We start from the raw sequence: 14,527 nt of genomic DNA, 5'->3' as shown, positions 1-14,527 counted from the left end.
GTAAATGCCAGCATGCCACCTGGACATCTAAGAACATGATTAAAGGAAATCAGCCAATTGCCCGCCATGTGATCGACTGCTTAAAAAGCGATGAGGCTGTTTTCAGCTCTGAGGGAGGAGGTCACAGATGAAGAGAAGTTGAATATTCATTTGGCTGCAACTTTTAAAAGGAGCCGGAGGCCTTGCTGTCTCTTCACACTAGGCAATTACAGGAAGGCTGGGTATTTTTTACATGAACATTACCTATATGGGATTGGTGAGTAACCTTCCAGGTCAGAGAGGAAACACCACTTTGCAGATGTAACCAATCAGTATGTGTTTAACACAGGGTTGTGTGCTTTGCCCATCTGACCATGTCTTCTCTTTATTCTCCTTATGTTGTATGGCTTTCCTGAGGTAGGCCTGACACAGATTATACATATTTGATGTATATAGTATGATAGTTTCCTCTACACCTTCACTGGCAAAGAATTACCACTATCCTAGTTTTCCAAGAGCTCTCAACTCACAACGAAATTGGACTGTGGGAAAAAAAATGTTAAGTTTAAACTTTAGCAAGTTTAATAACAATGGCATCAAGGGCCAGTATTGAGGCTCTACAGCAAATAGTTGGTGTGCCTTTTCTCATTTAATGCCTACAAACTCTGCATAACATGGTCACCTCTAGTTTCCTTATTTCACCGACAAAGAATCTGACCATCCAGGAGGTTAAGCTCCTAGATCAAAGCACATTCACTCTTTCAAACTCACCGGTGCTAAGGATGACCAAGGAGGCTGGTTCCCAGGTTCATGTCCACTTTTGCCTGGTGTCACCTCTCTGCTGCCCTGTTCTCACTTTCCCAAGTACAGAAGACATGACTGCTACTTTTAAAAAATGTGTCAGGAGATGGACAATCCAGAGTCAAGGACAGAACCCACACTTTCTGCCCGTCAGCCAAACATCACTAAAGGCTTGAGGTGAAGTTCAGGAAGAAAGAGGCCACCTGATGATACATGCAGACAGGATGCCATGCATCTGAAAAGAGGTGAGGCCCTCTAGAGACGGGGTTCTCACCCTTCCTAATGCTGTGACCCTTTAATACTGTCCTTCATGTGTGCTAACCCCCAACCATAACACTATTCCATTGCTACTTCGTAACTATAAGTTTGCTACTGTTATAAATCATAATGCCAACACTGAATACTGAAAGATTAATTCAGCTCACGGGTTCAAGGATTTCAATCCATAGGCCTTGGCTTGGTTGACTCTGACCCCGTGTTGAGGTAAAAAAACATCAAGGTGGTAGAACTGAATGGAAGAGGAAGCTGTTCCCTTATGGTGTCCAGAAAGCATGGAAAGGGGAAGAGATCGGATGGGGTATAACCTGGTATGTGATTCCCCAGGGGGTCACGACCCACAGGTTGAGAACCACTGCCCTCAAGGGTTCCATAGCTGCTCTGGAGTGAAGACAGACAAGGCCTCCTCCCTTACTTTAATAAGGACAAGAGGAACTGGTAAGATACAACGACCAAATCTGTTGCTACATGCTCCACACACACATTTTACGTTTGCTCCTGGAGTAGTCTCTAATTGTGGCAGGTGTCTTTTGCTCCTGTACCTTTCTCCAAGTTTAGGCTGTCCATAATATTAGGGATCCTTTCTAAAGTCCAGTATGCCCGAGATCTTCTCCCAGGACCAATGACATGGTACAGTGGGGGAAAGATGCTTGCCTCCTTGAAGGCAATCCCTGAGAGCCACATAGAAGAAGGAGAGGACCAATTTCCTGAAAGTTATCCTCAGATCTCCATGTGCGCCATGACATTTGCGGGTACAGTTTCAACATGGCACACGCACATGAGTATGCACACATATGAACCAAGTAAATAACTGGGATTTTTCAATTCCCCTAAGAACCCTAATAACAGAAAACAAATTTTCCCCCATGTCCCTCAAAGAAAACAGTCCTGGACCTTGTCTGATGACAAAGGTCTTCTTTCCAATATATGCCTATAGATTTTTAAGCATTATTATATACGTGTGGTAAAATTAACATCTCTAGATATGAGGTGAGGCCCACAGGACAGGGGAATAATGTATAGATACGTTATTGGTGATCTAGCTCAGTTAGAACAGATGCCTAGCGTGTGCGAGGCCCTGATTTCAATCCCCATCACTTTGAACCAAGACATCAGATCATAGGAAATCTTCTTTTTCAGACACAAGGAAAGCCGGCTACAACATGCAGAATCCGAACACACTGAAGGCAAGTGAGAATGACTGGACACTGAGACGCTCTAATGGGAGGATTTAACCCAAGCCTCCCCTATCACCACCCAGCACAGAGTGACTTTGTAACAGACACACATACTCCCGGCTATCAGGGTCACCTTACATGTTCCAGATCTATAGAGCTTAATCTTTTTATTTTAAGAGAAACATAAATCTACATAGCTGCCCCAGCATCGCTCTGCACTCAAGGGGGTTATAATTGAGCACCTTCTGCATACCCTGCTGCTATACCCACATTATGAACACTGGAGACCCCTCCCTGAAAGCATCTAAAAGGCTGAACAATTTATTTCATTGGTTGGGTAAGGTTGCCTCCCACCGCCACACCAGTACTCAGTGTAAGCAGATCTCATATCAAAGGTCAAGTCTGTCTACTACTCACGTTATACCTTCCATTCTGGGGTGGTATATTTCTACCTGCTCTGAGTGTGAAGAAATACACAGGGGAACCAACTGAGAGCTACATACAGAGAAAAGGGACACAGTAAAGAATACTAATAGCGGTGCCATTCTCTACTAAGTAGGTGCTGAGCTCAGCCTTCCCAAATGCAATGGCACCCTAGTAGGAAAGTATGTGAGAGTTCCTCTAAATGCACAGATGCTATCCCAAAGTGAAACTGGTGACTTCTTTAAAGAGATGTCCCCTGCGAAGAGATAGTCTTGACAGCCACTGGGACTGTGTTTATTCAAGTTCTAAGGACAAATGAGGCACTGACTTCATGTATCTGATATCTGATCCCTAAGAATTCTGTGTTAGCAAATGGCCTAATCAATTCCCACAAGCAGGTGAATACATCGGTTACATTGGTTACATTGTCTAAGAATTCCTACCGGTCATTTGATTCAGGTTCTTCTTCAAAGCTCCTGCCTGTGGACTGCTCTTCATTAAAAAGTTTCATTCCGAAGGGATAGCTCACTAAAACAATGGACCTGGCCCAGTGTGTGGCAGTCCCATGCGGTGAACAGAGATTTTTCAGCAAACAATTCCACTTACAAAGGCCTGGGGTCCTGGAACCCATGATGTGAGAGAGGAATGATGTCATGTTTAGTTCTATTAAGCCTCCTCGGCTTTATATAATGAAGACACAAGTTTTCCATCTAAACAAAGCTCTTTCCTGTGTTCTACAGAAATTATGTATATTAAAAAAATCAGGATTGACATTAGGTGGTCCAAGCTCTTGTTAAGTGCAGACACTGGGAGGTGCGCATGCAGGCATGCATACATGCACAGCAGGCACAGGCCACGCATGCACAGAGATGCCACTGCACACACAGTCAACTGCATTATTGGCTCTTAAGACTATGAATTCACGACTTCAATGTGAGCTCAATCGAAAAGTTAAATTTTCATTTAGTTTAAGTTGCCTTATATAATCCCCTTTCTATGAACTAGCACTCTTTCCTGAATATAAGAAATGGGCTTTGGGCAATATATAGGGAGCACAGTATATCCCCTGCTCATTATGTATTCCATTAACCTACTATGAGAGCTGGCTTTCCTCTACAGCAGAGGTGCCCTTAGTATAGGCCAAGAGTACGTACGCAAAGATACTCAACAGTACTCAATATCAAGCTAATGGAATGAAAGATGCAACTTCATATCTACTAAAATAATTGAAAAATGGAAACAGGCAGTCATGTCAATAAAAACACGCCTGGCAATGCGGAGTGCTGATGATCATGAGGAAGAACGGGAATGCTCACATCTAGTCAGCAGGACTACACAGTGTTTTAGAAAGGTGCAGAGAACATGGAGATCAAGTGATTTTATACAACCCTTATAGACCATTCATTAACCAAACAACCAAGGGATCATACTCCAAGTGCAACAAAAACCACATCACACAAAAAGCCTGGATCCAGATGGCCACAGCAGCTTTACTCTGTCAGGGCCTGGCGAGATGGCTCAGCAGTTAGGATCATTTATAGCTCTCATGGAGGATATAGGCTAGCTCCGAAGACCCACAGCTTACAAACACAGAACTCCAACTCCAGAAAATCTAGAACACACTTCTCGCATAGGTGTACACACACACACACACACACACACACACACACACACACACACACACACACACACCCCTTCAACAAACAACCCAATGTCCTTCAACAAAACTGAACCCAATGTGGATAAGCAGAAAACCCAGGATGCCATTCATATACATTACACAGACTGAAGAGAACCCAGATGCAAACAGCAACTCGTGTCGACTGGCATTCCTTAGGGATGAAGAACAACAGCCCAGAGGCCACATGAGGCTTAGCAAGGGGTGTGAAGGCAGAGGACATGAGAGCATTGCACTCCGTGTACCAAAGCAGTACAGGCTGTGCTGTGCTGAGGGGAACAGGCTGGGTGAGGGAAGAGTTGTGTGGTTTGGTTCTGAACCCAGTGAGGCAGACATTTGTTAGGCCCACAGAACTGTAAACAAAAGGGAACATGGTTTTGCATAGCCATCTTACTAGATGGCCACTGAAATTAAGCTTAAAACGCATTTCCCTGATTCTTCTTCAAGAAAACATCGGAAAATAAAATACTACAGATGGATTTCGCTTTTTTCTTTGTGTTGTCCACAGCTGTGAATCTTTCATGGTCCCTTTTCCTCAGTCATGTCAGACATACACAGTCTGTACTTATAAGCAGGAGGGAGTAGGGAGACTCTTCACCCTAAGTATGACAGTTAAACTTCCAACTCTGCCCAGGTTAACAAAGGAGGTAATGGAACTAGAGAATAGATAGATATTGATCAGCATAGATATTGATCAACATAGATATTGATCAGCACAGGTCAACAAAAACCACACGTAGGCTGTAGCTGGGTCATAGGTAGAGAAGCAAGAAGGCCACAGAAAACACAGTAAAGACAAGAGGACAGTGAGAGAGAAAGAGAGAGAGAGAGAGAGAGCGCTTCAAGTAGACAGGAGAGTAGAGCTTCAGTCAACAACAGAAGCAGCAGAATAAATACATGAGGAAAAAACAAAACAAACCCCTCCATAAACAAAAAGCAAAACAAAACAAACAAGCAAAGCACCACTGGGACAACAGAAATTAAACCAGGTGTGTATTCATGCACCTAGCACTTAGACCTCGTAGCAGTCCTGTGAGGCAGAGGTGACATATTTCCCAGGTCACCAGTAAGACCACTAAGGCTACCCCTGGGCTAAATGACTTGACAACATTCACATCATAAGCAACAGAGGATGTAGGGAGTCCTGGGCCCACTGATGGGCAGAGTCAACAGTTTTCACCCTGCCAAGTTGCCCTCAGGACAAGGTAGAGTGGTTGCCTTCAAATATATGGATACCTAGAAAGGCATCTGGAGGCTGATGGGTACCACACACAGCATCGCTATTACCCACAGAGGTCAAGGCCACAGGAGGCAGAAATGAATAACAGTATTGGATCCCCAAGTTGCAGTCACTAGCAAAATAAAATATGTACTTACACTTTAACTAGGATAAGCCTGGTATAAGACTTTTAATTTTAATTTTTTGTGACTATTCATGAATAAGGGATGGAGATATAAAGCACTCTCGCAGCAAAGTGATCATGTCTGTCTAACCACCTGCCAGCTCCTACTGTACAAGAGATGGGACACATCAATCTGTACAGTAGTTGTCACCAAAAATCCCCTCCCAATCATAAAACAACACCCCAGCTCAGATCCAACCCATCGTATACAAATACAAATATATCATTAAAAAACAACAACAACAAAAAAACCCCAAAACAAAAATAAAACAAAGCAGTATCTAACCCCAAGCAAGCCACCTGTTAGGGAATGGAACTTCATGTGTAGATGATTCCAGGAGAAGACCTGGTGTACAGGAGTCAAAATTCAAGTCCAAAACTAACCTGGGCCCAAAGGAACTCTATGGAACTAAAAGCTATTCCCAAAGAGAAGACTACCTGCCTAGAAGTTCCCAGCTAAGTCTACAGGAACTCAGTTACACTAGACAAACCTATATCCTAGCAACTCTCTTTCTATCACAAATATTAAACCCTGAATGAACCTTCTGGAGACCTGGCAGATATATATATGTGTGTGTGTGTGTGTGTGTGTGTGTGTGTGTGTGTGTGTGTGTGGTGTGTGTATATATATATATATATATATATATATATATGCAATGCGATTCCATGAGTTTGGTTAATTAGGCCTGCCCCAGAGTTACAGAAACCAGACTGAAAATGGGATGCCCCCCCACACACCCCAGCTCTCTCACACCCAGAGGGTTTGAGTTTGAGGATAGTGTCCAGATACCTGCCATGATTTCACTTGCAATTGAGCTCTAGGCCTGCTATTTCCGACACGCAACCTCACAGAAAAGTACTGGAAACCAGAACTCAGGAGGGAAAGCCCCACGACTCTTATCTGTGACTCACCTTTTCCGGAAGCTGAGACTCAACCTCTTTCTTCAGCCTCCTCAGTAAAAAGGGTCTCAGCACCTTGTGTAGACGCCTGATGATCAAAATCGTTTCTTCTTCGTTCAGGTCCACCTGCAAAACGAACCTATGTGAATTCCTGAAGGAAGTCTCACAGAGTGAAACTCATTATGGATTTCATTGCCTACTGAAATCACACATGCTATCAAGCCAGATTGAGGCCAGCCATCTAACACCTCCAAATTCTCTTCCTACCTGCCTGCCCCATGGGAATAAAATTTATGACCTCCAAATAAGTGTCTATGTCTCAGCTCCTAGATCTGTGGGAAACAGTCCTGGAAAGCAAGTTTCATGTTAATAGTAGGAACAGTCCCAGACTTCACAGAATATGGGCGGCAATAAAGACTGACTTAAGGCAGACGGACACACAATGGGAAAAGGGGGCAAGGGTTTGTGTGTTCCTATGTCCGTTCAAGCCCTTGACTTTTCTTGTGTCCAGTGCAGAAACAAGCAGAAGGATGTGTGCTTGAGTATGGAAATGGGAGAACAAGAGTGGGTCACCTTTATACTCCTCCATTACAGCCCTGTCTGTGGTGGTAGGAATGAAAATGGCCCCACAGACTCATAGGGAATGGCAGAATTAGGAGGCGTGGCCTTGTTGGAGTAGGTGTGACCTTGGTGGTGTCACTGCGGGATGAGCTTTGTGGCTCCAGATGCTTAAGCCAGGCCCAACATCTCTTTCCTTTCCTGATGCAGGCAGATCTGGATGTAGAACTCTCAGTTCCGTTTTCAGCATCATGTCTGCCTACAGGTATCAAGCTTTCGCCATGATGATGTAGGACTGAACCTCTGAAACTGTAAGCCAGCCCAGTGAAATTTGTTTTTTCTCCTTAAGAGTTACTGTGGCCATGGCCCAAATCCTATTCAGATTTAGTCGTATTTTTATGAAAACACCCTACTTTGTGTTCCCCTTCCTTTGTTAGCCTCTAGGGGGCAGAGTGAATTGGCATTACTTTCTCCAAATGGGCAAGTCTAAGGAGCAGAAAATGTACCTGTTAGGTATCTCAAGATTAAAGGGCTAAGAGTTCAAATGTAAGCTCTCTAAAGCATTTTAATGGCCTTTTCATTCCTAGAGTCAAGGAACTGGTAGTCACAATGCTATGTGCCTGGTTGGGATTTTTTTTCTTCTTCTTCTTGTAATAGCCCAAGCTTGCCTTTCATGAGCTCAAACAAAAGATAAAGGGATGATGATGATGGTGGTGGTGATGATGATGAAGATGGATGATGAAGATGCAACATGTGAGAGTAGCTACTCCAGGATTTAAAGAGTATTTATATGTAGATAAAATGGAGCCTTACACTAAGACATGAAAAAAAAATGTGTGGAAGATTAATGTTTTCATTCAAACTCTACATGGAAGTACATAAAAGAAGACTCCTGAGTCTACAACACAGAAAAATATTTGGGTTCCTGTTGGATTGGTTGATGTGGTCTGGTTAAAGTGACTCAGCCAACATCTCCAGGCTCACCCTCCCTGTGGCGTGCTGTGGTTGAACACCCTACCAGTCAGAAAAAAGCAGGCATATGGCAGAGGCTGGGATGCCCCCACGTGAATCTAGATTCAGAAGGCAAAACACAATCCCAAAATGAGACCCCATCCCACCCACTGAGCAAACAACATTGTAGAGTTTCTGTAGTCCGGAGTTTTCACTTCCTCATCACAAAGTGGCAAATTCTACCCCCCCTGCAACCCCTCCCCCCGCTTTCATCCCCCCTGCCCCCCATCCCCTCCCCCATTTGGTCAGTACCCTTTCACCGGTCATGGCAAATGGAGCATTAAACCACTGCTCAAATGTGCTGCAACTCTTGAAGATTGTAGGGAGGAGGAAGTTGAGGAGGGCCCAGAGTTCCGGAAGCTTATTCTGCAGTGGGGTCCCAGTCAGAAGGATCCGCCTGGGGGCCACATAGTGTGTGTTCAGGACCTGGGTTAGCTTGCAGTGGTGATTCTTCATCCGGTGGCCTTCGTCCACGATCATGTACTTCCACCGAATCTGCAGGACAAAAGAACGCACCAAGGTGTGGCTGGGAAACAGACGTACAGTGGCTTCCAAATGGCTGCGGGCATGTGTGGAAAAAAGCAACACAGAATCCAGTTTGGCACAAGACACAGAATGATACTCTTTCCCAACTAATGGAACATTGCCCATGCCTGGCCAACGTTAAAGCATCAATGTTTCTCCCAGGACAAGTGATTCTAATCCACCTTCTAGAAACAATATCTGTGCTTTCCAATGCTGTGATGTGAAAGGGTCATTTGACACCCCCCCCCAAAGGGGTCTCAATCCACAGGTTGGGAAACTCAGGCCTACACAAAAGGGATATTGGAAGAAGAAGAAAGAAGAAGAAAAGGGAAGAAAGAAGAAGGAAGGAGGAAAAGAAGAAGAAGGAGGAGGAGGAAAAGAAAAAGAAGAAGGGGAGGAAAAGAAGAAGAAGAAGGAGGAGGAGGAGAAAAAGAAAAGGAGGAGGAAGAGGAGAAGGAGAGAAGGAGAAGGAGGAAGAGGAGGAGGAGGAGGAGGTGAAGGAGAAGAAAGAAGAAGAAGAAGAAGAAGAAGAAGAAGAAGAAGAAGGAAGAAGGAAGAAGGAAGAAGGAAGAAGAAAGAAGAAAGAAGAAAGAAGAAGAAAGAAGAAGAAAGAAGAAGAAAGAAGAAGAAAGAAGAAGAAAGAAGAAGAAGAAGAAGAAGAAGAAGAAGAAGAAGAAGAAGAAGAAGAAGAAGAAGAAGAAGAAGAAGAAGAAGAAAGAAGAAAGAAGAAGAAGAAAGTCTGCTGTTCCACTGTCTCTGGCTCTGGGGTGAAAGTCAGAGGAAGCAGACAGGCAAGTGTGGCCTAATTCTCACCTCCTCATTAGAAGTACCAGTGAAGCCAGGGAAAAGAAGGAAAACCATCAGCCAAGCTGGGCTAGCCAAATAAAAGAAACTCCCAGCATTCCCTGCACCCTTTTCTCTACCAGCACCAGCTGTGTAAGACTGACCAAAGTCCTGCAGTCAACTTGCCAACAGCAGAGAAAAGATTAAAAAAAAAATGCATCTAAATAGATGTTCTAAATCTACTTTCTTCCTCAGTGGAGCTTGGGAGGCAGCAAAGGAACCAGAGACCTTTGATTCCACCACCAAGTAAGTACTAATTAAGTCTTCTGCTTGGAAAAATTACTACCCCTTTCGGGAGTACCATTTCTCCAGTAACAAATAAAAGCATGGCGTCTCGTTACGGGGTGTCTCTGGCGACTTTTGAAATACATATGCACAAGACACAGATTTTTTTTTTTTTTTTTTTTTTTTTTTTAGGGATCTCAAAGGTACACACACATTCCCACAGTAATATTGGAGACACGTCATTTCTGACACTGCCAAATTCATCTCGGAGCATGAGGAACTGGAAGGCGGCGGTTGCTGTCAGTGCCGTCTCAATTATTAAGTGTCCCCTGGGCATGCATTTCCTTTATGTTATTTCCTATGATACCATGAAGGGAACACACAGCTCCCAGAGCAAAGGTTTAATGCAGAGAAGGAACAAAACTCAGCAATGGGGATTCTGTTCAATTCTGACCATAACTTACTTTTAGATTAGACTGATTTCCAAACACCATGGGGTAAAAGAAATTACCACGGGGAGAGGGGGGGAGGAGGGTGGGGAAATTAAGTTTTCATGATTTGTTCCAAGAAAGACGGTACTTCCATCTTCCTGTGTGAATACATTAGGAGACAACATGATATAAATGGGAAGAGAACCTTCTCATTTGTGGCTAAAGGACAACTTTGGACATTCAAATGAGGAGCCAGGGAGGGTCACAGACACAACTCTTTCTCTGTGCCAAAGAAATAGCCACACGAGCAGCCCTGAGTAATTTAAACAGTAATGGCCCATTATTTTTTACCAGGAAAACCTGAAAACAGATAAAGCACACAAGCTTCAGCTTGGAGACAAGCTCTGGTGGGGGGCACCATCTGGAGAGGTGCCTATGAGAGAGAGAGAGAGAGAGAGAGAGAGAGAGAGGCACAAGAGGAACGAAGCCCTGCTGACAGTAACCCAGGGCAACAAAAACAATTATTTCTTTCCAAGCACATTCAGAGCTGCTGGAGAGAAGTGGAACCCAGGTGAATTTTCTTAACAGATGTGTAAGTGGGGCTGGAGAGATGGCTACTTTTGCAGGGGAATCGGGGTTCTATTCCAAGTGCTCATATAGAAGCTCATAACCCTCTCTAACTCCAGTCCCAGGGGGTCTGATGCCCCCCTTGGCCTCCACAGGCCCTGCACACTTGTATGTCTGCAGGCAAAACACTCATACTCATAAAACAAAGAAACAAACAAACAAAAAAAAACCCCTAAACAACCCAAAAAGATGGGAACTCACTACAAATGACCAGGAAAGGGCCCAGGGTACATCAACCGAAGGCATTTCTTTCTTCCCCTCCTCTTCTTCTCTCAGTCCCCCCACCCCCCGCCCCAGTCTCCCTCTCTCTCACACACAAACACACACAAAATACCATACAAAAATATTAAATCCTGTGACCAAGATTTCAGGAGGAAAAAAAAAAAACCTGAAGAGGGAAAAAAAAAAAATCCAGCCATCCAATGACCAAATGATACTGTTGAGTATAATTTGCAGGATACTTTATACTCCAGTGAGATGATCCACAATTAGAGATAAAAAAAAAAAAATTAAAGAAAAAAAAACCATACCTTTGCAAGAATGTGCTTGTCTTTTATAATGTACTCGTAAGTAGTCAGGAGGACATTGAATTTGCCACTCCGTAGCTGGGGAACGAGGGAGCGTCGCATGGCAGGGGTACCCTGAATGGGAAGAAAAATACATCGATTACCCACTGGAAGCACATAGGTGCGATTTCTCACTGTTCAGAGCTTAATGGAGCCTGGACAGGCGATGTGCACATAAATGTATTATCATATAGTGATCTATTATCTCTGAAGAAAGTGGAAGCTAAACCACACGTATCTTGACCCTTTCCAGGTCCTTACAGGAAGGTTTCCCACTTACGACTGAGGAAGGGGAGAGAGAGAGAGAGAGAGGAGGAAATTGCAGTGAGCTTGCAGTAGTCGTGGGGAACCCGCTGCTTGGCTGAAAGGCTCTCTTTCTGTGGGAGAGTGCAGCAGGCAGCCCGGTGCCCCGTAATTGCCTGCCAAGGCAGGAGGAGCTGTCGGCACAGTAGAGGCCCACAGCAAGCCAGTCAGCAGCACACAGAAAAGTGTGATATTTGTCATTTGTATTACTCTCATCAGAAACCTCGCAATATGATAATTAACAATTTTCTTCTGCATTTCACTATCTGAAAGTAATTATGGTTTATTACAGTAATCTTCTTGGGATGATTAACTCTCACTGTTTAGTACATGATGTACATGACAAAACTTTACAGCCAGATACAGTTCACAGATGTGCACATGCAAGGGAGAAAACATAGCTCAGGGTTTGTGTTTTTTTTTTTTTTCTTCCAGGTTTATATAGAAACACAATGCTCCAAACCTTGTAAGAAATTTTCACCACAGAAGGAGCCCATTTGTCAAATTCATATGTCCAGTTAGACAGAGTCCTACAAAAAGAAACAACAACGAAAAACAGTAAAAACCCACACACGTACACACACATATATAAAAGTCAGTTACTGGAAACCTGTTACTTATTTCTAGCCCTTGCCCTAAGAGGGGCTAGAGAATATAAACTATCCCAGACACATATTTATTTTAAAGCTATGCAGGTAAGAGGCAAGTTAGAAATAAGCTGCCACAAAGCACGACAGTTTTACACTTCATTTAAAAAAAAAAATCTCATAAGAAACAATTCCCAAGTATATAAAGACAGTGAGCGATGTAGCAGACTCCTCCTATGGTTCCGAAACCCAACAACGGCTGGAGGGTTTGAGATCTATACAGTTCTGGAAAGCTACTCAAATCAGGAGAGAGAAATTACAAAACCACCTGAAAACAGTAAATAGACCTGTCAAAGGACGCAGGGAAGAAATACCGAATCTTTTTTTTTTTTCTTATTCCTCCAAAGTGAAACCATAATATCCAAGTCAGCCCTGAAAATATAGTTTGAACACAAAAGGGCATGTGAACAATATGAAGGCAGATAACTCAGCCTTGGTCAGAAGAGAAAGAACTGAAGGAAAAACAAAACAAAAAGCCTTGTTCTTCCTGCACGTGTCTCGGGACTGCGAGCCACAACAAGGTCTCAGTGACTAAAGGCCGAGACACACATACACCGAAGCACTGGACTAAGGGAAGGTGGATATGAATAGCTCATCTTTACTCGGCGTGTTGGCTACAGACCAGGGGGAGCCATTCAGTGGGTGAGGAACTGGGGCTGGGCTGGACACAGCAGAGACTGGTCCTTCCAGGGCGGCAGGCCATTGAAACACAAAGTGTACGTGCGAAGCTTACTTGGATTTGCGGAATTTGTAGCCATGGTTTTGATTTCTATTCTTCTTTAAAAGATACAATAAGGAAAATGTACAACGCTAGAATCTTTTGGAGGTGTGTGTGTGTGTGTGTGTGTGTGTGTGTGTGTGTGTAAGTGTGAATACAAAGAAAATATTTCTAGGAAATTTTAAAAATGCCCTCACCTTTCCCTTTAGTAAGCTACTTAAAGAGGAATGAGGAACTGAATACACTCAGAAGCAGTGGTTCTCGACCTAAGGGTCGAGACCCCGTTGGGAGTCACATATCAGCTATCCTGCCTATCGGATACCTACATCATGATTCATGACAGGAGCAAAATTACAGTTTATGAAGTAGCAAGGAAATAACTTTATGATTGGAGGTCACAGCATTAGGAAGGTTGAGAACCACTGCTCTAGGGGGTGTGGGCTACCCTGACTACAAGGTTAACATGTTCATGGCTGATCAGAATCGCTACAAACTTTACTTGCTAGTCAAAAGACTACAGTGGGGCTGGTAGGTGTGGGAAACTAAAACCGACATTCCTTCAGATTCTGTGCTCCTGGTATTCCCACCCCATGCCACTATTCTGTCTGAAGAAAGAAACAAGGCTGACAGGGCAATCTGCACCACATGGAATGCTGGCTGCAGGGACAAATGGCTGTACTTACGAGAGGGGGACGATGATGAGGTAGGGACCATTGAGCCTTTTGTGCTCCATCAGATACGTGATGAGTGCAATGGTCTGGATGGTCTTGCCTAGCCCCATTTCATCAGCTAAGATTCCGTTCAGATTGTTATTATACAGGGAAACCATCCATTCCAGGCCCTGGAGCTGAAATGAAGAGTAATTGTTTCAATTATCCAAGATCTGCACAGGTAATTAATACTAATACAACTCAAGTGAGCCTGTGACTTCCTTAACTTCTCTGTGCTGTATGCTGAGTGTCCCACAGTAGCAGAGTTGGGGGGGGGGGGGGCGGGAAGCGGCGACCCAAAAGGAATTTAAAAGGTGAGCCTGTAATCTCCCTGCTGCTTGGCAGGTGCTAAGTGCTAATCAGATTTAGAAAGGATGGGCTAAGGCGGGCTGGTGGGATTTGAAGCAGCTTTGCAGCTCATCGGGACTTAGCATTTCACAGTAGATGACATCCTGGAATTATTGTAAATGAAGAAAACCCAAACCAAAATCTATTCCAACCACTCCAAGAACAAAAAGCCAATTCGAGGATTTAAAACAACCCAGAAGGCTGAGCTGGCCTACAGATCATCAGAAACTGCTTTCTGGATTGCGACCAGCCTGCCCCAGGGTGCCATCCCTGCAGTGAGGAAGCCTGTGACCAGGGAACCAGGGCCATTCTGCTAGGCTCCAGAAGGACATTTAGTTCTTTTCCTGGCAAAGAAAGTCCCCAAGCAGGCAGCACGC

The 14,527-nt window shown here is 44.0% G+C and overlaps 1 protein-coding gene across 8 annotated transcripts in view; it reads right to left on the bottom strand.

Moving 5' to 3' along the window:
- The window catches only part of Smarca2 (SWI/SNF related, matrix associated, actin dependent regulator of chromatin, subfamily a, member 2), a 173,249-nt gene that overhangs the window by 87,749 nt on the left and 70,973 nt on the right, over nt 1-14,527 (bottom strand). For all 8 annotated transcript variants that reach the window (XR_386502.3, XM_006527282.4, NM_011416.2 and 5 more), the window contains 5 exons: nt 13,776-13,939; nt 12,191-12,257; nt 11,389-11,499; nt 8,460-8,702; nt 6,651-6,764 (listed from right to left, as the gene is read on the bottom strand). Coding sequence is in view for 7 of the 8 variants with exons in the window: in XM_006527282.4 (XP_006527345.1) it covers nt 6,651-6,764; nt 8,460-8,702; nt 11,389-11,499; nt 12,191-12,257; nt 13,776-13,939 (699 nt within the window). In the remaining variant the exon portion in view is untranslated. The remainder of the gene's footprint in view (nt 1-6,650; nt 6,765-8,459; nt 8,703-11,388; nt 11,500-12,190; nt 12,258-13,775; nt 13,940-14,527) is intronic.

This window comes from Mus musculus, chromosome 19, assembly GCF_000001635.26.
Source record: "Mus musculus strain C57BL/6J chromosome 19, GRCm38.p6 C57BL/6J".
Taxonomy (NCBI): Eukaryota; Metazoa; Chordata; class Mammalia; order Rodentia; family Muridae; genus Mus; species Mus musculus.
This window is presented reverse-complemented; position numbering and strand designations above follow the sequence as displayed.